At 48.2% G+C, this 25,219-nt stretch overlaps 1 protein-coding gene across 2 annotated transcripts in view; it reads left to right on the forward strand.

Annotated features, from left to right (window-relative positions):
* LOC149452055 (polycystin-1-like protein 2) overlaps window positions 1-20,921 on the forward strand; it is a 159,291-nt gene extending 138,370 nt beyond the window's left edge. For both annotated transcript variants that reach the window (XM_089689776.1, XM_089689777.1), the window contains exon 43: window positions 18,303-20,921. In XM_089689776.1, coding sequence (XP_089545902.1) covers window positions 18,303-18,410 — 108 coding nt within the window. In that variant the 3' untranslated portion in view covers window positions 18,411-20,921. The remainder of the gene's footprint in view (window positions 1-18,302) is intronic.
* Window positions 20,922-25,219: the final 4,298 nt, after the last annotated feature.

Raw genomic sequence — 25,219 nt, forward strand, 5'->3', positions numbered from 1 at the left:
CATCCAGCGGTCGTGTCTCCACCGACAACCCTGCCGTCGTCGATTGGTTGGCTCGGTCGTCTTCCTCTTCCCAGGTCACCTCTGACACCTACAGCCAACGGTCGGTGGGTACGTCAGACACAACCGTTAGTTGGCATGGCCCGGGACCAAGCCCACTGAAATCACGTGTCCTCTACCTGCCCCTGTCCTTTGGTGTTCCCTCCCCAAGCGAAGTATCGCATGCTGTGGGCTCAGCCCCACTGTACAGTGAGGAAGAGCTAACAGAGGGCGGTCAGGAACGGGGGGAGACATCCGCCTTTTCAGCAGCCAGGCGAAGAAGTAGTGGCGAGGAGAGTGGCTCGGTAGCCGGTCTAGAGACAGGTCTGTCTCCTGACCCAGACGCAGCCGAGGGGGCTAGTAGTGAGGCGGAGACCCTACTTGATGATGAGGAGGTTGATCGCACTTGGCAGCCTCGTCGTCATCAGGCAATTTCTTCCGCATCATCAGGAGAAGAGGGTGGCAGCTTGGCAGCGAGCAAAACAGTCGGTGGGTTGCCCAGGAGACAGCAGCAGGGTCGCAGCAGTGTCAGTGGAGCCAAACGGCCACGGAGTAGAGCACCAGCTCCACTGCAGCCTACCACCACGGCCAGTAGTGGTGCCGGTGTGCACGGAGGAAGCAGCAGTCAGCCAGTGAGGAGTATCGGGGGCAAAGTTTCCTACTCGGCGGTGTGGCAATTTTTCGTCAAGCCGCCCGAGGAAGTAAACGTAGCCGTATGTCGACTATGTGGCCAGAAAGTCAAGCGTGGCCAGGGGGCCCATGTTGGGACTACAGCGTTGCGGCAGCATATGCAGCGTCGCCATTTGGTGGCCTGGGAAAACCGTGATAAAGATACGGCGGTTCTGCCCGCCCCAGCCCCCGCTCCATCACCCGCTCCGTTACTTGCTCCGTCACCCGACGTCAATCGCCCTCCATCAGCCAGTCAAGGCTCCAACACCTCTGCTGAGGGGAGTTGTCGCTCGTTGGCATCTTCCGCTCGTTCAGATGCTCCTTCTCCTGCTACTCCTCTTCACGGATTCCGTCAGCAGTCTTTCTTGGAATCCGTTTCCAAGAGACAACAGTTTGCGAGCACGCACCCGACGGTGCAAAAGCTGAACGTCCTCCTGTCCAAGTTGCTGGTGCTGCAGTCCCTCCCTTTCCAAGTGGTGGACTCAGCACCTTTCAGAGAAATGATGGCTTGTGCCGCGCCGCGGTGGAGAGTGCCAAGCCGTCATTTCTTCGCCAAAAAGGCAGTGCCAGCCCTGCATTCACATGTAGAAGACATGGTGGGCCAGTCTTTGAGCATGTCGGTCTCTGCCAAAGTGCACGGCAGCGCCGACGTGTGGAGCTGTAACTATGGTCAGGGACAGTACATGTCATTTACGGCCCACTGGGTGAACGTGGTGCCGTCACAGCCGCACCAGCAACTTGGACAGGTCACGCCGCTTTTGCCTCCACGTTTGCACGTCCTTGGTCCGGCAAAGATGTCCGCCTCTACCACCTCTTCTTCCGCCGTGTCCTCAGCCGCCACCCCCGTGCCAAGTCCCATTACCCGACCGGCATATCACATGTGCAGGGCGCAACGGTGTCACGCTGTTCTGCACCTGGTATGCCTTGGCGAACGTAGTCACACAGGGGAGGAACTTCTGAGTGTAATGAACAGAGAAATCGACAGATGGCTGTCTCCGCGCAAACTGAAAATCGGAACCATGTTGACCGACAACGGAAAGAACATGGTGTCTGCTCTGCGTCAAGGAAGGTTGTGCCATGCGCCATGCATGGCTCACGTGTTCAATCTGGTTGTCAAGCGGTTCTTAAAATCCACCATCCCACTGCAAGACATCCTTAAAATGTCACGTAAACTTTGCATGCATTTCAGCCATTCCTACACCGCAAAGCACACCCTCCTTGAGCTGCAGCGGCAGAGCGGAATTCCACAGCATCGCCTGATCTGCGACGTTGCAACAAGGTGGAATTCAACCCTACACATGTTAGACCGCCTTTACGAACAGCGAAAGGCCATCACCGATTTCCTGATGTTACAAGCGGATAAAGGTACTCCCCTGTGTAACTTCGATGTCAGCCATTGGCAGCTCATGCGTGACACCTGCCGCTTGCTCAGGCCCTTTGAGGAGGCCACGCTATTCGTGAGTCGGCAGGACTATGGGATGAACGACGTCATTCCTCTGTTGCACGTCCTGGAACAAATGCTGTTAACAATGGCTGGTCAGGGTGCGGTAGACGTGGCGCACAGATCTCAACGCCACATGACCCCTGTGGGGGCAGGACAGGAAGAAGAGGAGGAGGTAGAGGAGGACATTTGTGCTCAGGAATTATTGAGTGAAATGGGTGGTTTTTCCACTCAGCGGACAGGAGTGGAGGAGCAGGAGCATCTGGTAGAGGAGGAGGAGGAGGAGACAGAGGACCCAGACGCACCGTGGCAGTATGCTGTGGAGATGGAGGCAGGGAGTCCCTCGCATTCCTTGGCACAAATGGCCCATAGCATGCTCGGTTGCTTGCGTAGCGACAGCCGAATAATAACCATCAGACAGAGGGATGACTTTTGGCTGTCCACCTTGTTGGACCCTCGCTACCGTTCCAAAATGGTGGCCTTTTTCACACCTGCTGAGAGGGAGGCCAAAATAACGTACTATAAAAACCACCTATGTAGTCAGTTGGTCTCTGCCTTTGTGTGCCAACGTCCATCCTCAGACACTGTGGGCCCTGTGCGCTCGCGTTCCGCTGCCATGGCAGCAGGGGAGGGGTGGGGTGGTAGGAGCAGTGGCAGCTCCACCAGCAGCGGCTGCCTCAGTCTGCAGTCGATGATGAGTAGCTTTCTTCACCAGTGCAGTGAGGAAACTACTAACCAGCCGCAGCAGCAGCAGCAGCAGCAGCATCAGGTGGACCTGGAGCAGGACCTCAAACAACAGGCTTGGGCCTACTTGGACAGCACCCTGCCAACCGAGGTAGACAATCCCCTTGACTACTGGGCAACGAAACTTGACCTTTGGCCCCAACTAGCTGAATTTGCCCTTGAAAGGCTGTCATGCCCGGCCAGTAGCGTGGCATCGGAGCGCGTGTTTAGTGCGGCAGGAGGTATTGTAACTCCGCGGAGGACACGACTGTCCACCCAAAGTGTGGAGAGACTCACGTTTGTGAAAATGAATCAGGCGTGGATTAGTCTGGATTTCAAACCACCAGTTCCTGACACAACTGACTAAATCCGCCATGAATCATGCCTCAAACATGTGCCACTTTGAGGTCTCCTCACACACTGCTGGTGTGTAGAATTTTTTGACATAGGGTGCTGGCAGATTACGGGCCTCCCATAGCTGCTGCCAGGCCCCTAATCTGCCATAGGCCCCTATATACCGCCTCCTCATGCTGCTGCCAGGTCCAGAGTCTCTCATGGGTCCCTGTACGGCCTCCCATTGCTGCTGTCTCCATCGCCACACTCTGCCATGTGCCACTTTCAGGTCTCCTCACACACTGCTGGTGTGTAGAATTTTTTGACATAGGGTGCTGGCAGATTACGGGCCTCCCATAGCTGCTGCCAGGCCCCTAATCTGCCATAGGCCCCTATATACCGCCTCCTCATGCTGCTGCCAGGTCCAGAGTCTCTCATGGGTCCCTGTACGGCCTCCCATTGCTGCTGTCTCCATCGCCACACTCTGCCATGTGCCACTTTCAGGTCTCCTCACACACTGCTGGTGTGTTGAATTTTTTGACATAGGGTGCTGGCAGATTACGGGCCTCCCATAGCTGCTGCCAGGCCCCTAATCTGCCATGGGCCCCTATATACCGCCTCCTCATGCTGCTGCCAGGTCCACAGTGTCTCATGCCATGTGCCACTTTCAGGTCTCCTCACACTGCTGGTGTGTTGAATTTTTTGACATAGGGTGCTGGCAGATTATGGGCCTCCTATAGCTGCTGCCAGGCCCCTAATCTGCCATAGGCCCCTATATACCGCTTCCTCATGCTGCTGCCAGGTCCAGAGTCTCTCATGGGTCCCTGTACGGCCTCCCATTGCTGCTGTCTCCATCGCCACACTCTGCCATGTGCCACTTTCAGGTCTCCTCACACACTGCTGGTGTGTAGAATTTTTTGACATAGGGTGCTGGCAGATTACGGGCCTCCCATTGCTGCTGCCAGGCCCCTAATCTGCCATAGGCCCCTATATACCGCCTCCTCATGCTGCTGCCAGGTCCACAGTGTCTCATGCCATGTGCCACTTTCAGGTCTCCTCACACTGCTGGTGTGTTGAATTTTTTGACATAGGGTGCTGGCAGATTATGGGCCTCCTATAGCTGCTGCCAGGCCCCTAATCTGCCATAGGCCCCTATATACCGCCTCCTCATGCTGCTGCCAGGTCCAGAGTCTCTCATGGGTCCCTGTACGGCCTCCCATTGCTGCTGTCTCCATCGCCACACTCTGAAATGTGCCACTTTCAGGTCTCCTCACACTGCTGGTGTGTAGAATTTTTTGACATAGGGTGCTGGCAGATTACGGGCCTCCCATAGCTGCTGCCAGGCCCCTAATCTGCCATAGGCCCCTATATACCGCCTCCTCATGCTGCTGCCAGGTCCAGAGTCTGTCATGGGTCCCTGTACGGCCTCCCATTGCTGCTGTCTCCATCGCCACACTCTGCCATGTGCCACTTTCAGGTCTCCTCACACACTGCTGGTGTGTTGAATTTTTTGATATAGGGTGCTGGCAGATTACGGGCCTCCCATAGCTGCTGCCAGGCCCCTAATCTGCCATGGGCCCCTATATACCGCCTCCTCATGCTGCTGCCAGGTCCACAGTGTCTCATGCCATGTGCCACTTTCAGGTCTCCTCACACTGCTGGTGTGTTGAATTTTTTGACATAGGGTGCTGGCAGATTATGGGCCTCCTATAGCTGCTGCCAGGCCCCTAATCTGCCATAGGCCCCTATATACCGCCTCCTCATGCTGCTGCCAGGTCCAGAGTCTGTCATGGGTCCCTGTACGGCCTCCCATTGCTGCTGTCTCCATCGCCACACTCTGCCATGTGCCACTTTCAGGTCTCCTCACACTGCTGGTGTGTAGAATTTTTTGACATAGGGTGCTGGCAGATTACGGGCCTCCCATAGCTGCTGCCAGGCCCCTAATCTGCCATGGGCCCCTATATACCGCCTCCTCATGCTGCTGCCAGGTCCACAGTGTCTCATGCCATGTGCCACTTTCAGGTCTCCTCACACTGCTGGTGTGTTGAATTTTTTGACATAGGGTGCTGGCAGATTATGGGCCTCCTATAGCTGCTGCCAGGCCCCTAATCTGCCATAGGCCCCTATATACCGCCTCCTCATGCTGCTGCCAGGTCCAGAGTCTCTCATGGGTCCCTGTACGGCCTCCCATTGCTGCTGTCTCCATCGCCACACTCTGCCATGTGCCACTTTCAGGTCTCCTCACACTGCTGGTGTGTATAATTTTTTGACATAGGGTGCTGGCAGATTACGGGCCTCCCATAGCTGCTGCCAGGCCCCTAATCTGCCATAGGCCCCTATATACCGCCTCCTCATGCTGCTGCCAGGTCCAGAGTCTCTCATGGGTCCCTGTACGGCCTCCCATTGCTGCTGTCTCCATCGCCACACTCTGCCATGTGCCACTTTCAGGTCTCCTCACACTGCTGGTGTGTAGAATTTTTTGACATAGGGTGCTGGCAGATTACGGGCCTCCCATAGCTGCTGCCAGGCCCCTAATCTGCCATGGGCCCCTATATACCGCCTCCTCATGCTGCTGCCAGGTCCACAGTGTCTCATGCCATGTGCCACTTTCAGGTCTCCTCACACTGCTGGTGTGTTGAATTTTTTGACATAGGGTGCTGGCAGATTATGGGCCTCCTATAGCTGCTGCCAGGCCCCTAATCTGCCATAGGCCCCTATATACCGCCTCCTCATGCTGCTGCCAGGTCCAGAGTCTCTCATGGGTCCCTGTACGGCCTCCCATTGCTGCTGTCTCCATCGCCACACTCTGCCATGTGCCACTTTCAGGTCTCCTCACACTGCTGGTGTGTAGAATTTTTTGACATAGGGTGCTGGCAGATTACGGGCCTCCCATAGCTGCTGCCAGGCCCCTAATCTGCCATAGGCCCCTATATACCGCCTCCTCATGCTGCTGCCAGGTCCAGAGTCTCTCATGGGTCCCTGTACGGCCTCCCATTGCTGCTGTCTCCATCGCCACACTCTGCCATGTGCCACTTTCAGGTCTCCTCACACTGCTGGTGTGTAGAATTTTTTGACATAGGGTGCTGCCAGATTACGGGCATCCTATAGCTGCTGCCAGGCCCCTAATCTGCCATAGGCCCCTATATACCGCCTCCTCATGCTGCTGCCAGGTCCACAGTGTCTCATGCCATGTGCCACTTTCAGGTCTCCTCACACTGCTGGTGTGTTGAATTTTTTGACATAGGGTGCTGGCAGATTATGGGCCTCCTATAGCTGCTGCCAGGCCCCTAATCTGCCATAGGCCCCTATATACCGCCTCCTCATGCTGCTGCCAGGTCCAGAGTCTCTCATGGGTCCCTGTACGGCCTCCCATTGCTGCTGTCTCCATCGCCACACTCTGCCATGTGCCACTTTCAGGTCTCCTCACACTGCTGGTGTGTAGAATTTTTTGACATAGGGTGCTGGCAGATTACGGGCCTCCCATAGCTGCTGCCAGGCCCCTAATCTGCCATAGGCCCCTATATACCGCCTCCTCATGCTGCTGCCAGGTCCAGAGTCTCTCATGGGTCCCTGTACGGCCTCCCATTGCTGCTGTCTCCATCGCCACACTCTGCCATGTGCCACTTTCAGGTCTCCTCACACTGCTGGTGTGTAGAATTTTTTGACATAGGGTGCTGGCAGATTACGGGCCTCCTATAGCTGCTGCCAGGCCCCTAATCTGCCATAGGCCCCTATATACCGCCTCCTCATGCTGCTGCCAGGTCCAGAGTCTCTCATGGGTCCCTGTACGGCCTCCCATTGCTGCTGTCTCCATCGCCACACTCTGCCATGTGCCACTTTCAGGTCTCCTCACACTGCTGGTGTGTAGAATTTTTTGACATAGGGTGCTGGCAGATTACGGGCCTCCTATAGCTGCTGCCAGGCCCCTAATATGCCATAGGCCCCTATATACCGCCTCCTCATGCTGCTGCCAGGTCCAGAGTCTCTCATGGGTCCCTGTACGGCCTCCCATTGCTGCTGTCTCCATCGCCACACTCTGCCATGTGCCACTTTCAGGTCTCCTCACACTGCTGGTGTGTAGAATTTTTTGACATAGGGTGCTGGCAGATTACGGGCCTCCCATAGCTGCTGCCAGGCCCCTAATCTGCCATAGGCCCCTATATACCGCCTCCTCATGCTGCTGCCAGGTCCAGAGTCTCTCATGGGTCCCTGTACGGCCTCCCATTGCTGCTGTCTCCATCGCCACACTCTGCCATGTGCCACTTTCAGGTCTCCTCACACACTGCTGGTGTGTAGAATTTTTTGACATAGGGTGCTGGCAGATTACGGGCCTCCCATAGCTGCTGCCAGGCCCCTAATCTGCCATAGGCCCCTATATACCGCCTCCTCATGCTGCTGCCAGGTCCAGAGTCTCTCATGGGTCCCTGTACGGCCTCCCATTGCTGCTGTCTCCATCGCCACACTCTGCCATGTGCCACTTTCAGGTCTCCTCACACTGCTGGTGTGTAGAATTTTTTGACATAGGGTGCTGGCAGATTACGGGCCTCCCATTGCTGCTGCCAGGCCCCTAATCTGCCATGGGCCCCTATACCGCCTCCTCATGCTGCTGCCAAGTCCAGAGTGTGTCATGGGTCCCTGTACGGCCTCCCATTGCTGCTGTCTCCATAGCCACACTCTGCCATGTGCCACTTTCAGGTCTCCTCACACTGCTGGTGTGTTGAATTTTTTGACACAGGGTGCTGGCAGATTACGGGCCTCCCATTGCTGCTGCCAGGCCCCTAATCTGCCATAGGCCCCTATATACCGCCTCCTCATGCTGCTGCCAGGTCCAGAGTCTCTCATGGGTCCCTGTACGGCCTCCCATTGCTGCTGTCTCCATCGCCACACTCTGCCATGTTCCACTTTCAGGTCTCCTCACACTGCTGGTGTGTAGAATTTTTTGACATAGGGTGCTGGCAGATTACGGGCCTCCTATAGCTGCTGCCAGGCCCCTAATCTGCCATAGGCCCCTATATACCGCCTCCTCATGCTGCTGCCAGGTCCAGAGTCTCTCATGGGTCCCTGTACGGCCTCCCATTGCTGCTGTCTCCATCGCCACACTCTGCCATGTGCCACTTTCAGGTCTCCTCACACTGCTGGTGTGTAGAATTTTTTGACATAGGGTGCTGGCAGATTACGGGCCTCCCATAGCTGCTGCCAGGCCCCTAATCTGCCATAGGCCCCTATATACCGCCTCCTCATGCTGCTGCCAGGTCCAGAGTCTGTCATGGGTCCCTGTACGGCCTCCCATTGCTGCTGTCTCCATCGCCACACTCTGCCATGTGCCACTTTCAGGTCTCCTCACACACTGCTGGTGTGTAGAATTTTTTGACATAGGGTGCTGGCAGATTACGGGCCTCCCATAGCTGCTGCCAGGCCCCTAATCTGCCATAGGCCCCTATATACCGCCTCCTCATGCTGCTGCCAGGTCCAGAGTCTCTCATGGGTCCCTGTACGGCCTCCCATTGCTGCTGTCTCCATCGCCACACTCTGCCATGTGCCACTTTCAGGTCTCCTCACACTGCTGGTGTGTAGAATTTTTTGACATAGGGTGCTGGCAGATTACGGGCCTCCCATTGCTGCTGCCAGGCCCCTAATCTGCCATGGGCCCCTATACCGCCTCCTCATGCTGCTGCCAAGTCCAGAGTGTGTCATGGGTCCCTGTACGGCCTCCCATTGCTGCTGTCTCCATAGCCACACTCTGCCATGTGCCACTTTCAGGTCTCCTCACACTGCTGGTGTGTTGAATTTTTTGACATAGGGTGCTGGCAGATTACGGGCCTCCCATTGCTGCTGCCAGGCACGTAATCTGCCATGGGCCCCCGTACCGACTCCTCATGCTGTGACGTTGCAACAAGGTGGAATTCAACCCTACATATGTTAGACCGCCTTTACGAACAGCGAAAGGCCATCACCGATTTCCTGATGTTAAAAGCGGATAAAGGTACTCCCTGTGTAACTTAGATGTCAGCCATTGGCAGCTCATGCGTGACACCTGCGCTTGCTCAGGCCCTTTGAGGAGGCCACGCTATTCGTGAGTCGGCAGGACTATGGGATGAACGACGTCATTCCTCTGTTGCACGTCCTGGAACAAATGCTGTTAACAATGGCTGGTCAGGGTGCGGTAGACGTGGCGCACAGATCTCAACGCCACATGACCCCTGTGGGGGCAGGACAGGAAGAAGAGGAGGAGGTAGAGGAGGACATTGGTGCTCAGGAATTATTGAGTGAAATGGGTGGTTTTTCCACTCAGCGGACAGGAGTGGAGGAGCAGGAGCATCTGGTAGAGGAGGAGGAGGAGGAGACAGAGGACCCAGACGCACCGTGGCAGTATGCTGTGGAGATGGAGGCAGGGAGTCCCTCGCATTCCTTGGCACAAATGGCCCATAGCATGCTCGGTTGCTTGCGTAGCGACAGCCGAATAATAACCATCAGACAGAGGGATGACTTTTGGCTGTCCACCTTGTTGGACCCTCGCTACCGTTCAAAAATGGTGGCCTTTTTCACACCTGCTGAGAGGGAGGCCAAAATAACGTACTATAAAAACCACCTATGTAGTCAGCTGGTCTCTGCCTGTCTGCGCCAACGTCCATCCTCAGACACTGTGGGCCCTGTGCGCTCGCGTTCCGCTGCCATGGCAGCAGGGGAGGGGTGGGGTGGTAGGAGCAGTGGCAGCTCCACCAGCAGCGGCTGCCTCAGTCTGCAGTCGATGATGAGTAGCTTTCTTCACCAGCGCAGTGAGGAAACTACTAACCAGCCGCAGCAGCAGCAGCAGCAGCAGCAGCATCAGGTGGACCTGGAGCAGGACCTCAAACAACAGGCTTAGGCCTACTTGGACAGCACCCTGCCAACCGAGGTAGACAATCCCCTTGACTACTGGGCAACGAAACTTGACCTTTGGCCCCAACTAGCTGAATTTGCCCTTGAAAGGCTGTCATGCCCGGCCAGTAGCGTGGCATCGGAGCGCGTGTTTAGTGCGGCAGGAGGTATTGCAACTCCGCGGAGGACACGACTGTCCACCCAAAGTGTGGAGAGACTGACGTTTGTGAAAATGAATCAGGCGTGGATTAGTCTGGATTTCAAACCACCAGTTCCTGACACAACTGACTAAATCCGCCATGAATCATGCCCCAAACATGTGCCACTTTCAGGTCTCCTCACACTGCTGGTGTGTTCCATTTTTTGTCATAGGGTGCTGGCAGATTACGGGCCTCCCATGGCTGCTGCCAGGCCCCTAATCTGCCATGGGCCCCTATACCGCCTCCTCATGCTGCTGCCAAGTCCAGAGTCTCTCATGGGTCCCTGTACGGCCTCCCATTGCTGCTGTCTCCATCGCCACACTCTGCCATGTGCCACTTTCAGGTCTCCTCACACTGCTGGTGTATTCCATTTTTTGTCATAGGGTGCTGGCAGATTACGGGCCTCCCATAGCTGCTGCCAGGCCCCTAATCTGCCATGGGCCCCTATACCGCCTCCTCATGCTGCTGCCAGGTCCAGAGTCTGTCATGGGTCCCTGTACGGCCTCCCATTGCTGCTGTCTCCATCGCCACACTCTGCCATGTGCCACTTTCAGGTCTCCTCACACTGCTGGTGGGTTCCATTTTTTGTCATAGGGTGCTGGCAGATTACGGGCCTCCCATAGCTGCTGCCAGGCCCCTAATCTGCCATGGGCCCCCGTACCGACTCCTCATGCTGCTGCCAGGCCCGTAATCTGTCATGGGCCCCTGTTGTCGCTTGTTGGCATATTCCGCTCGTTCAGATGCTCCTTCTCCTGCTACTCCTCTTCACGGATTCCGTCAGCAGTCTTTCTTGGAATCCGTTTCCAAGAGACAACAGTTTGCGAGCACGCACCAGACGGTGCAGAAACTGAACGTCCTCCTGTCCAAGTTGCTGCTGCCAGGCTCGTAATCTGTCATGCGCCCCTGTACCGCCTCCTCATGCTGCTGCCAGGTCCAGAGTGTGTCATGGGCCCCCGTACCGACTCCAAATGCTGCTTCCAGGCCCGTAATCTGTCATGGGCCCCTGTACCGCCTCCCCATGCTGCTGCCAGGTCCAGATTGTGTCATGGGTCCCTGTACGGCCTCCCATTGCTGCTGCCAGGCCTGTAATCTGCCATGGGCCCCCGTACCGACTCCTCATGCTGCTGCCAGGCCCGTAATCTGCCATGGGCCCCTGTACCGCCTCCTCATGCTGCTGCCAGGTCCAGAGTGTGTCATGGGTCCCTGTACGGCCTCCCATTGCTGCTGTCTCTATCGCCACACTCTGCCATGTGCCACTTTCAGGTCTCCTCACACTGCTGGTGGTTTCCATTTTTGTCATAGGGTGCTGTATGGCCTCCCATTGCTGCTGCCTCCACCGCCACACTGTGGCTCCACACTCTGGTTTTGGCCCCGTGACTGGCCAAATGAGTGAAGTGTGCGGTGATTCTAAGATCGACGGCACTCATCTGCATGTCATACTGCCTGACAGTATTATTTCTCTTCCCCAGCAGACTCCAAGGGCATTTAAATTAAAGGTACAGTGTTCAGCACTAATATTAAGTCTCTCTGAAGCCTAGAAACACCCTTTTTTAAGTTAAATTCACAGCGAATATATTCAACTCGAATCAAAATTTTTCCACGAATTCGCCGAATCAGTCGAATCGAATTTTTGAATACTTCGCTCATCTCTATTAGTCATGAACCATTCAGGAAATCAGCAATTTCTCTGGAAATGCTAAATAGTACATTTACAAAGTTATTCAAATATGTCTTGGCATTAGTGAATGACTTAGCAAATTCTTCAGACACTAATCCTCAATAATAGTACAGGATTTAGGTATAGTTTGAATTATACACAATGTGAAGTAGACCATGCCTGACCCTTCTCCCTTCGTATATACTCTCCTTCCTATTGCTTATCTGGAGCAAAAAGAAACACTTGGTGGAGACCATGATTGTCCCATGATGCAGTGCTGGTTCTGTCTTTTATAGGAGGCATATTGATCTTAAAGTGGTAGTCAACTACACCCTCCCCCATGTTTTTTCACCTAATACCTGTATTGCTGGGTTCTTGTCAAACACATATTCTCCTGCACAGTGAATCCAAAACACATATTCTCCTGCACAGTGAATCCAAAACACATACTCTCCTGCACAGTGAATCCAAAACATATACTCTCCTGCACAGTGAATCCAAAACATATACTGTCCTGCACAGTGAATCCAAAACACATACTCTCGTGCACAGTGAATACAAAAAACACATACTGTCCTGCACAGTGAATCCAAAACACATACTCTCCTGCACAGTGAATCCAAAACACATACTCTCCTGCACAGTGAATCCAAAACACATACTCTCCTGCACAGTGAATCCAAAACATATACTCTCCTGCACAGTGAATCCAAAACACATACTGTCCTGCACAGTGAATCCAAAACACATACTCTCGTGCACAGTGAATACAAAAAACACATACTCTCCTGCACAGTGAATACAAAACACATACTCTCCTGCACAGTGAATACAAAAAACACATACTCTCCTGCACAGTGAATCCAAAACACATACTCTCCTGCACAGTGAATCCAAAACACATACTGTCCTGCACAGTGAATACAAAAAACACATACTCTCCTGCACAGTGAATACAAAAAACACATACTCTCCTGCACAGTGAATACAAAAAACACATACTCTCCTGCACAGTGAATCCAAAACACATACTCTCCTGCACAGTGAATTCAAAACACATACTCTCCTGCACAGTGAATCCAAAACACATACTCTCCTGCACAGTGAATACAAAACACATACTCTCCTGCACAGTGAATCCAAAACACATACTCTCCTGCACAGTGAATCCAAAACACATACTCTCCTGCACAGTGAATCCAAAAAACACATACTCTCCTGCACAGTGAATCCAAAACACATACTCTCCTGCACAGTGAATACAAAAAACACATACTCTCCTGCACAGTGAATACAAAAAACACATACTCTCCTGCACAGTGAATCCAAAACACATACTCTCCTGCACAGTGAATCCAAAACACATACTTAGCCACACAACGTATATGGCCTTGTCCTGCTGTGATCTGCTGTTTGGGTAACATACACAGGGTCCTGCACCACCATATTTGTACTCCAGTTGGTTGCCTCTTCCTGGTGCAGGCAGCCAGGTATCAATGAAGCAATAGGTCATCTCCTTGGCCCATCCCCAGGCTGGTCTATGTTCCAGATCGATCCTGCAGCCTCCTGAAAGATTGGATGGCTTCAGGACCAGGGACACGTCATTCTGGCCCAGGCCAGTTGTAGACCGGGGTAGACAAATTTGTCACTCCAGCTGTGATGATACTATAAATCCCATGAGACATTGCCAGACCCTGACAAACACAGCCATGATCGGATTTATAGTTTCACCACAGATGGAGTACAGTCAGCTTGGTAGCCAGTCAGCTTCAAACTTTAATCTGTTCAATTAAGCTTTATAATACAATAATAGCGGGAAGCTGATTGGTTTCTCTACAAAACTGCACCAGATTTTGCACATTCCAGTTTTAGTAAATCTCCCCCATTTGGAAAATTACTTTTGTAATTCTATTAACATGTTAAAGCTTTTTTAAGGTTTTAGTGACTGGGTTTACATCTACTTTAAATATCACATAACATTTCAATACTGTACATATGAAGCATGCAAGACACGGAACTTATTGTTGGAGGAAAGCAAGCTATATTTGCTGCCTATAGTAACCAGTCATATTCTGGCTGTATCTTTGGGTGGTCAGGTTAGCAAACCTTTGACCGGCAAACTTATAACATAATGCAGTAATCACCTATAAATCACCTATACATCTTTCATACAGAAATCATTTGAAGACAACTTTGCCACATATAAAGTCAGTTGGTTTGTGTATGGGTCTTTAAAAAGAGTTTTCTGCTTGGGTGTGGTTTCTTTTTTAATGAAGAGCAAATATACCTTTCCGGTCTTTAAAACCACTTGCCCTCCGGAAGATTTACCCCCCTTCCTGACCAGACCATTCTTTGCGATACAGTGCTGCGTGACTTTAACTGACAATTGTGCAGTCATGCAACACTGTTCATAAATAAAATGTATGTTGGGGCAGCACAGTGGCTAAGTGGTTAGCACTTCCACCTGGCAGCACTATGGTCGTTGGTTCAAATCCCAACCACGGCACCACCTGCCTGGAGTTTGCATGTTCTCCCTGTGCGTGTGTGGGTTTCCTCCAGGTACTCCAGTTTCCTCCCACACTCCAAAGACCTGCTGATAGGTTAAATGGATCCTGTCTAAATTGGCCCTAGTATGTATGAATGTGAGTTAGGGACTTAAGATTGTATGCCCCTTGAGGGTTAGGGACTGATGTGAATGTACAATATATATGTAAAGCGCTGTGCAGTTTTTACTTTTTTGCGTTATAAACAAAAAAAGACCAACAATTTAAAAAAAAAAAACAATATTTTTTTATCCAATAAAAAATTATAAAATCAAATTTCTTCATAAATTTAGGCCAAAATGAATTCTGCTACATATTTTTGATTAAAAAAATCCCAGTAAGTGTATATTGATTAGTTTGCACAAAAGTTATAGCGTCTACAAACTATTGGACATATACAGGAATTTTTTTTTTATACTAGTAATGGCGGCGATCAGCAACTTATAGCGGGACTGCGATATTGCATTTTTACACTAACTGACACTTTGCGAGAACCAGTGACACTAATACAGTGATCAGTGCTAAAAATATGCACTGATCACTGTGCTAATGACACTGGTTGGGAAGGGGTTAACATCTAGGGTAATCAAAGGGTTAAATTTGTGCCTAGCTATGTGCTTGACAGGGGCGGACTGACCATATGGAAACTCGGGCACTGCCCGAGGGCCTGGGGTCAGTAGGGGGGCCATGACATGCCCCTGGTACCTTTTTCATAGGCTTTTTTGAGTTTGGACAAGGACACAGGGGCCCCATGATCCCCTTTTGCCCGGGGGCCCCATGAGTTGTCAGTCCGCCACTGGTGCTTGATGTACAATAGGTGGCGCTGTTACTACAGGCAGTGAAGGATTGTGTTCCACCTATCAGAACTGAGCTCTGCCTTATTTACATAGGCAGAGCTCTGTTCTTTCTCCTGCTCAACGATTTATGGGTAACGGCAAACATCTGGACTTGCAGATCAGCTTCTGCTATGAGTGTTCACAGCACGTGCCCCCTATGGTGGAAGTGCAAAATCGTGTGTGTGTGTGTGTGTACATATATACGTGATTTTGCACAGGAGGGCTTCCCTGTAGCAGTAAAACTGCTATAGGGTGTGCCTTTGGGAGAGCGTCATATTACAACCTTCCTGGATTGCGCTTTGCGCGTGCTCGCAGGGCCGCTCTGTGGTAAGATCTGTCCCCAGCCGTATATCTCAGACATGGCCGATGACAGATCTGTGTACCGGTCCCGTTGCCAGTACCATATGACCTGCTGTGACCAATCACAGCAGGTCACATGACAGTTGTATACAATGGATGGCTTCCTTTCATGACATCCATTGTATACAACTGTGTCTAGCTGTGAATGGTCACAGAGATCACATGCACAGGCTGGGCCTATCACAGCCCATCTGTGGCATGTGATTAGCTGTGGCCAACTACAGCTAATCACAACAAAAAAACCTGAATGAATAGATTTCATTCAGTTAAATGCTTGCTTATAGCAATGAAATTCTTTGCTATAAGCAGTCAAATTATGTAAAAAAAAAAAGAAAAAAAAAACTGATCACTTCCCCAAAGTAGAACAATGTTACTATGGTAACATTATACTACTTTGATCATAGCGTAATATGAAAAAAAAGAGAAAAAAATTTTACAAAAAAATTATATATATATTTTTTTGTACTGTCACCAGTCAGTATCCCTGATCACTACCACACCAGTTATATGCTGATGCTGTATTGCACTGGTGACAGTATGTAAAAAAAAAATTGTGAAAATAATTTTTTTAATTCATTTTCCAAAAAATTATGACAAAAAAATTACAACTTCAAAAAACTCGCCATGCCTCTTATGAAATACATTGGACTGTCTACTTTGCAAAAAGGGGTCATTTGGGGGATATCTGTACTGTTCTGACATTTTTGGGCCTAAAGAAATTAGATTGCCCGTCAGTACTTCAGGATTGATCAATTTTCAGATATATCCTATAGTTTGTGAACTCTATAACTTTCCTACAGACTAAATAATAAATACTGATTTGGGTTATTTTCACCAAAGAAATGGAGCAGAATACATCTTGGCCTAAATTTATGAAGAACAATTATTTATTTGCAAACTTTTATAACAGAAACAAAGAAAAATGTGTCTTTTTTTGTTAATTAAGCAAAAAATAAAAACCCCAGCGGTGATTAAATACCACCATAAGAAAGCTCTAGTTGTGTGAAGAAAATGATAAAATTTTAGTTTGGGTACAATGTTGTATGACTGCGCAATTGTCATTCAAAGTGCAAGAGCGCTGAAACCTGAAAATGGCCTGGGCAGGAAGGGGGTAAAAGTGCCCGGTATTGAAGTGGTTAAACAATGCACCAAGGTCAGCATCCACTCTCTTGCATACTATATATAACCTGTTGCATGTGTCTGGCTTCAGGTATGAGATGGATCGGTTACATAAAATACTGCATATGAAAATACAAATGCTAGACAGCTGACAAGACCTAGCAATGACTTAGACTACGTAGTGCATATTTAAAGAGACCCTGTCACTGACTTTAAAAGAATTGCAGGTAAATGCCACAGCAAAATTAAATATTATAAATGCTTGCTTGCAGTGTTTTCCTTTCCAAAGTAGTTTGTATTCACTTGTAATGTGCCTCTGAACTTGCTAGAAAATTGAACAAGAAAGCCACATCTATACTACAGCCCCCTCCCTCCTTGCAGGTCACAGCCCTCTCCTCATGTGCTGGCCCAGCTCCTCTACCCCTTCTTTCTCCTTCTTACAGCTTTCCCGAGTGCAACTGCCAGAGGAGAATCAAAAGGAAATAACATAAAGTGTCACTTGAGTGACAACTCTGAGTTTCTTGGGGCTGCTGATATAAAATCCAACATGGCAGTGCCCAGCAGCAGTCTCAGGGCTTTTGGATGTCTACACCAGTGTTTCTCAACCTTTTTTCAGTCAAGGCACCCTCTAAAATGATGGACAGATCCCAAGGCACCCTTTAAAATGATGGACAGTCTTGAGGCACCCCATTCTAAAATGTAAAAAAACTATTCTAATAGTTTTATATAACACAGCAACATCCACACATGTAGGACATCCAACATTAGAGGTGATTTATTCTTCCAAATCAAATACACTTTTTGCACACTAATATTACAGTGTTTCTCTCAGTTTTTCTCCATCACTGAGCTAATGTGACCTCAGCACTGACGGAGAGGGGCGGGGGAGGGTCAAACAGGGATGCTGTGCAGGCAACTGACATTCTCCTTATCAACTGATGATGTCATTGGTTGTCAGGACGCCGATAACTAGAAGGTCATAATGGTTCCCAATGAAGACCTGTGGCTTTGTGTAACTAAAATGCAGGCTTCTTCCACCTGCTGGCTTGTATAAAAGTTTTGGGCAACTTTTAGACATTTTGCCAAGGCACCCCTGAAAAAACCTCAAGGAACCCCAGGGTTCCTGGGCACCCTGATTGAGAAAGACTGGTCTATACAGAGTAGAATTTTACTGGGAAATAACAAGCATAAAAAAAATTAAATGCACATATAATCTGATTGAAAGACTACTGTTGAATGGCACTTTATTGAGTATTATTTGTTTATAATTACAATTTATAATTGCAGTGTCTGTATATATACTGAGATTAAATTACACAGAGGTGGACTCTACTAATTAGGTGACTTCTGAAGGCAATTGGTTCAACTAGATTTTAGTTACGGGTATCAGAATAAAGGGGGCTAAATACAAATGCACACGACACTTTTCACATATTTATTTATAAAAAAATGTGTAATAAAAAAATGAAACATTGCTCCCAAGTCACATTACTGCTAACATTACTCCTATTTTTTTAATTGTTACAGGCATCAGAAGAGGAAGAAATCGTGGATCTCATGCTCATGAAAATCTGTAGTTTTCTTGGTTTGAAGCACAAGAAGGAGGCGAATGGAGGGGGGACAAAAGCACTCTAAAGATAAAAATGTGTATATCAAAGTGTAAATCTACCTACTTGGCAAACTGAATGTTTCACAATAGGACAGTAAGATAATTGGAGAAAGAAGCTGCTCTGTGTCCCTGATGCAAGTCTTGGAGTCTAACGCTATGATCTGACCATTTACATTACAATCTAATTGTCTAATCTCTTTTCCTCTTCCCAACAATTTACTGTATTTAAGAGGAACAAAACTCTGCCTAACTCTCCCCCCACCCAAAAAAAAAAATCTCTAACACTTGTCTTATTATAAAAAAAAATACATACTAGCCATGGAGCCCAGTGTTATCTTCCTTCGCCCCTCTTTTTCATCTCCATCTTTAATTGAGATCCTGTGCATATGCAGACATCCCATGAGTCTCTGTGATGCCTACAAGACCTGGCAGAGTTTCTCATGGTGTGTGTGCATGCTCCAGATCTCAGGTGCATGTACAGACAGCGCCGTTGATAAGGGGGTACCACCAATCCTCCTGTACGGGGCCCAGGCAGCTGGGTGAATCAGATGTGGGCAGGGTGGGTGATCAGCACAGTGGGGAAATAATTACTGGAACCGACCCCCTGTATGGCTCTCTGCAGCAGCTGAAAGCTGGCTTCTTCAACTCTACTGCTTGCTGGCTTTCAGTTGCTGCAGAGAGTGCCAACAGGGGATCAGTTCCAGTAATTGTCCCCCCCCCCTCACTGGTCTGGTAAATATGTCACATTAACTAGTCCCTTTCATTCCTGAGTAAACACAATGAGTGATCGGTAATGATCACTCACTGTGTTTATTCATAACTGAAGCATAATAAAATGTGCTTTTTTTTTATTTGGAGGGGGGAGGCCCTGTCAGGTTGGCTGTATGGGGCCCCACAGTTTCTAACAGTGTACAAACACAATGTGGGTATCTGAAAGTTCTCTGGCAGAGGCCCCGCAGTGTGTGTGCTCATCTTGCAAATGGATCCAGGGATGGCTATGTAACACATCTCAGATATGTTGCATATGCGCAGAGGGAACGTGGGGTCTCTACCAGTTCACTGGCAGAGACCCATGGCATTTCTTTGCATGCACAGGGGATCTTACATATTAGGCCAGAGTTAGACCTCATTCACACAGGGTGATTACATCCACGCCCCATGCAGGGCTTGTGTTTACTCACATAGGGACGCACAGGTGTTCCATGCATCGCTATGTGGGAAGTCCTAGTCATGTCTATTAGGACACAGCGGCTGTACGGACACAGCAGTTGTATCCAAATATGACAAGTGTGTGAGTGCGTATCCCTGAACCCACCCTGGGTGCTTTCGGAGCTGTGCACCTGCACACACATGGATGTTACATTGGGAGCAGCAGCTGTGTCCTTGCAGCCGCTGCATCTCAATAGACCTCTGCTGGTAAAACACATTCCTGCACACGGCACAGATTAAATCACCTGAACAAGGCCTTAGGGCCGGTGCTTACGATATGCATTTCAATTTCTTTTTTTTCTGCATCCAAAACACACAGAAAGTAGGTTATATGATTGTCAGTGTCATAGTTTACATCAGTGCTTCCGGATGCAGAAAAAAAGTAGAAAATGCTGCATTTTTCCTGCACAGTACTGTACTGGAACGCAGTAAAATGCATCAAAAACACACTGGAAGGCACCAAAAACGCACTGGAATGCACATGTCCCTATTTAAATTGAAGAAAAAGAGAGGGGAAAAAATTAACTGGAATGCATAAAAACTGCACTGGAACACGTCAAAAACGTGCAGGAATGTGTCAAAAACGTGCATGCGTATCTGGATTGCATTTCTATAAACTGGCCTTTAGGCAATAAAGAAAAAAAATGGTTTTATTTTTTAAGTATTTTGCTAATTTGCAAAAGGGGAAGGGGAGGAGGCAGGAGAGAGAACCTTAAAAAACTTTTAACTTTTTCATAATGAAGGTGGGGTCAGACATAAAATATTATGATCATAGGAATTTTTAATTCAGAACAAAGGTGTATGAAGATCCTGTAAGTATGTGTGTTTGTTTTCTCTTTGCGTTCCGTGAACTTTGGTTTTCCATTTGCTGAGCCACCTTTCACTGCGGAATGTCAGCAGTGGACAGCTGCAGTAAATACATTTCACAAATCCCATAACAATGAATACCTAGCTGTCCTACTTAAGAACTGTTTGAAGGAAATATTTGCATTTCCCATAGCAATGCATGCAGATTTCTGGTTAAAAGGACCACACAGGACTTCCCTACTTCACCTGTATAAAACAGTCCCTTTATGTTATGTATATCAGCCCCCTGCAGTTGCAGTACAGCAGAGCCCAGAGAGGGGGGAGGAGGAGCAGCACAAGTAGCCAATACAGCTGTCAAGTATGTATTTCATTTGTGTATTTAGCTGTTTAACTGGAGTTCAGCTTTAAATATTATATGAATAAATATGATATTTTTCTGCTTTGTAATGTCAAGTTTGAGAATATTAACTTTACACATACATGTGCTAACAATAAAGTCAGTGTACTGCATCAACCTGCAACCAGTGTGCTGTTTGTAATTTTTTTTTTTTCTGTTTTCATGATTTTTTCATTTCCCCAAGCAATTGGATTGTTATGTGCATGGCCAGGATACCTTAAAACCTGTACAATTTGAGGAATCCCCATTACAGTATAAGTTTGTTAGGTGTTCCCAATGACACAGCTTTCCTAAAAATAAATAAATTAACTAATTAATTAAAATATATATATATTTCTTAACTTTTAGATGTCTCCTAAGAGAAGGTGTCATCGCAGACTGGCCAGATTTCCATCAACGTGTGGCCACTGCTGTTGAACAGAGGTCGATCTACCAATCGACTTCTGTTCAACCACCATATCAGGTAAAATCTGCTCGAAGCCTCCCTTCTCTTAAAATACAATAGCACAGCAGGGAGGATTCCCCCATCCACCTCAAATGTGTAGATGAGGGAATCAGCTCCGTTTTTTCTTGTTCAGCCTGAACCACGTATGGCCAGTTTATGGCTCAGTGACCTCTCATTAACAAAAACAAATCGCAAGAATTTTATTACAGAAGAGACAGACATACATATACATACCAACAGATACCAAAAACCAGCACTCAAATCTTTATGCTGCACAGAAAACACGGAATCTAGCACTTGCTGAGGTGCCACCCTTGATAGATCGGGAAATCTTGATACTGGCAAAAAAGAACAAAACAGGGCGCACTCTCCTCATGCATTACCGTGATATGTAGGAAATTTATTGTAAAATTACAAATGCATATTCACAAACCAAAAAGGTCATAAAAACAGAGACAAGGAGCCAGTTGAACTCCCTTCCTCAGAGCAGTTAAAAAAAAAAAGTATTTTATTTACTGCTCTGAGGAAGGGAGTTCGACTCCCGAAACGCGTTAGCACTTTTCACCCAAGGACCTCCGCTGTCTGTGATTGTCATCTTTGGCTTCTTGTCTCTGTTTTATCTTTTTTGGTTTGTGAATATGCATTTGTAATTTTACAATACATTTCCTACATATCACAGTAATGCACAAGGAGAGTGCGCCGTTTTGTTCTTTTTTGCTTTTATACATATACATACGATTTAAACTCTTATTAGAGGTGGTGTGTATCTCTTAGATTGTAAGCTCCAAGGGGCAGGGCCCTCCTAACCCTCTTGTACTGAACTGTATCTTTGTTGTACTGTCTCCCTTTATGTTGTAAAGTGCTGAGCAAACTGTTGGCGCTCTATAAATCCTGTATAATAATAATAACAAAATGAAAGAATAACCTACATCCAAAGTATGACTTTCAGTTTGCAATGTATGCTGAATTTGTAGATATTGAAAAAATAATGTATTACTCAAATGGCATTCTCCACTCAATTTCTAGAAAGATTAAAGGGCATCTTGTGAATATACCTGTACTACTGTTGCAATGCCAGCCTTTTGCCATTGTGATAAAAAAAATATTGGTCATTTCTGAAAGATACTTGAAATCATAACAGAGTATATTCAGTAAGAAAATTAATTCCCAATATATGTTTTACTGCATTCCACACTCATCTAATTAATTATAGTGTAGGAAGGTCTATAGGCGACTTACACTAAGGCGAAATACACTATAATGCCAAAAGTATTGGTCGGGCTGCCTTTACACACACGTGAACTTTAATGGAATCCCAGTCTTAGTCCGTAGGGTTCAATATTGAGTTGTCAATAACAGCTTCAACTCTTCTCAGAAAGCTGTCCACAAAGTTTAGGAGTGTCTATGGGAATGTTTGCCCATTCTTCCAGAAGCACATTTGTGAGGTCAGGCACTGATGTCGGACGAGAAGGCTTTGTAGCTGGCCAGCTAAGACCAGTCCTAGGTTGTTAATATGGTTCACATATATGTGTATACCAAACCTGCCAATAACCTCAGTATAGTATATATGTGCATATGTTAAAGCCAAAAGCAGAATCATTTCTGTAATTTATGTCTTTGATTGTTATATGACATTTATATATTCATTGTGTTAGCAGAAGCAGAAAAGGAAAATATGCCTTTAAGAGTTAGTTAAAGATGAGCCAATCACAGACAGCCTCACACTGTACAGAGCCTTAACCAATCCCAGCCAGTTTCACATTTATGCCTGTGTAAAACTCCCTGCTAGGATTTTCTAGAGACACATGCTCACCAGACAGAGGAGGAAACAGACAAAGTTCCAATCAGAAAAGCTTTATGGAAGCAGAGAAGGCCAAATAGGTATTTAATGCACTTGTGTGTTCCTCTATTGTTTGGCAGTGCAGGTAGATCTGTATGTTAAAACTGTTGTGTGTGTTTTACTTGTAGTTCCACCGAATCGAACTTACCGAATATAGCAAACGAACTTACGAATTTATTGAATATAACGAATTTATAAATCCAAGTGCATCCAACTGCATCCATAGAGCGGCATTGGAGGAATTATAGAGTAAAGTCAGTCTAATCAAACAAAGAAACAGCAATTGCATAATTTTTCTAATGCCACAGCGCACTAGGCACCAAAGGGTGCTGCGCCTGCCACAGGCTTGGCTTGCAGTATCCACTCTAATTCATCCCAAAGGTGTTCTATCGGGTTGAGGTCAGGACTCTGTGCAGGCCAGTCAAGTTCCTCCACCCCAAACTGACTCATCCATGTCTTTATGGATCTTGCTTTGTGCACTGGTGTGCAGTCACGTTGGAACAGGAAGGGGCCATCCCCAAACTGTTCCCACAAAGTTGGCAGCATGACATTATCCAAAATGTATGTATGCTGACGCCTTGAGTTCCATTCTGTGGAACTAGGGGGCCAAGCCCAACCCCTGTGAGACAACCCCACACCATAATCCCCCCCTCCACCAAACTTTACACTTGGCACAATGCAGTCAGCCAAGGACCGTTCTCCTGGCAACTGCCAAACCCAGACACGTCCATTGGATTGCCAGACAGAGAAGTGTGATTGGTCACTCCAGAGAACACATCTCCACTGCTGTAGAGTCCAGTGGCAGCATGCTTTACACCACTGCATCCGCCGCTTTGCATTACACTTGGTGATGTAAGGCTTGGATGCAGCTGCTTGGCCATGGAAACCCATTCCATGAAGCTCTCTACACACTGTTGTGCTAATCTGAAGGCCACATGAAGTTTGGAGGTCTTTAGCTATTGACTCTGCAGACAGTTGGTGACCTCTGTGCACTGTGTGCTTCAGCGTGCACTGACCCCACTCTGTATGGCTCTCTCTGCAGTATCTGAAAGCTGGCTTCTTCTCCTCTCACTTTCAGCTGCTGCAAAGAAAGCCATACAGTAGATCGGCTCCAGTAATTGCCCCCCTGCCCTTCAAATTACCCTTCCTGTGCACCATACGTTTTCCTCTACTTCCCAGGCCCCCCTGTGTACCCACCTTACCCCTGCAGTGCTGCCGGATTTCCTCTTCTCCTTCCCACTGGAAGCTGCAAGCACACGATAGGATCCTTCTGGATGCAGAGTGGGGGAAGTGTCCATTAAATATGTCACATTTTGCAGCCCCTTTCCTGAATGAACACAATGAGGGATCAATACCGATCTCTCACTATGTTCATTCATAACTGAAGCATAATGTTTATTTGAGGGGGCCCTGTCAGGTTAACTGTATGGGGCCCTGTGATTTCTAACAGCAGCCCTGGGTACACAACATGGAGATTTATTAGGAAGTGGAGCAAATGTGGTGTCCACACCATCTTTTAGGGAATTTTATTTCAGATACCTGCTTGCACAGACTTCTCTCAGCAGCTTCCCAGGATGGTCTCTCAGACCCCAAGACTACATTCTCTTGTTAGTGTGTCTGGATTTACATGCTTCCCTTTGCCAGGGACAGATCAATTCATACAAAGGACAAGGTACCTTCCTTCACCACAAATGGTGAGACAAAGACCCACGAAGGGATCACAGTTTGCAATGTCATACTTCCATGGTCTGGGAACACCCCAAGCACCGACCACATGGAGACTTCACATCCACCAACTCCTTTGAGAGGTCACAAGCACGGTCTCCCACCTCGTAGGATCTCCACTGTGATATCCCATACATTGATGTATTATGTGTCATACAGAGAGACACACTGCACATGGAACTCCTTAAAGTAGATGTAAACTCTTACATATACACAGTGAAGTGACTGGCCTCAGGTGATACTCAAAGATGAAATACTCCGGTATAAGTTGTACCAGTTTATCTGTAGTATTCTGTTCTCTACAGCTGTGCAAAGTGCTGAATTTATAAAGCTTGCTTGAGAGTTAACAAAAACAGGGGAGGAGAGCTAAAATTACACTCTGTTTAGCTCAGTGTGGAAAGCTCTGAGAGCT

The sequence above is a fragment of the Staurois parvus genome, unplaced genomic scaffold, assembly GCF_062004578.1.
Source record: "Staurois parvus isolate SC_StPar_1 unplaced genomic scaffold, SC_StPar_1.0 ptg000498l, whole genome shotgun sequence".
Taxonomy (NCBI): domain Eukaryota; kingdom Metazoa; phylum Chordata; class Amphibia; order Anura; family Ranidae; genus Staurois; species Staurois parvus.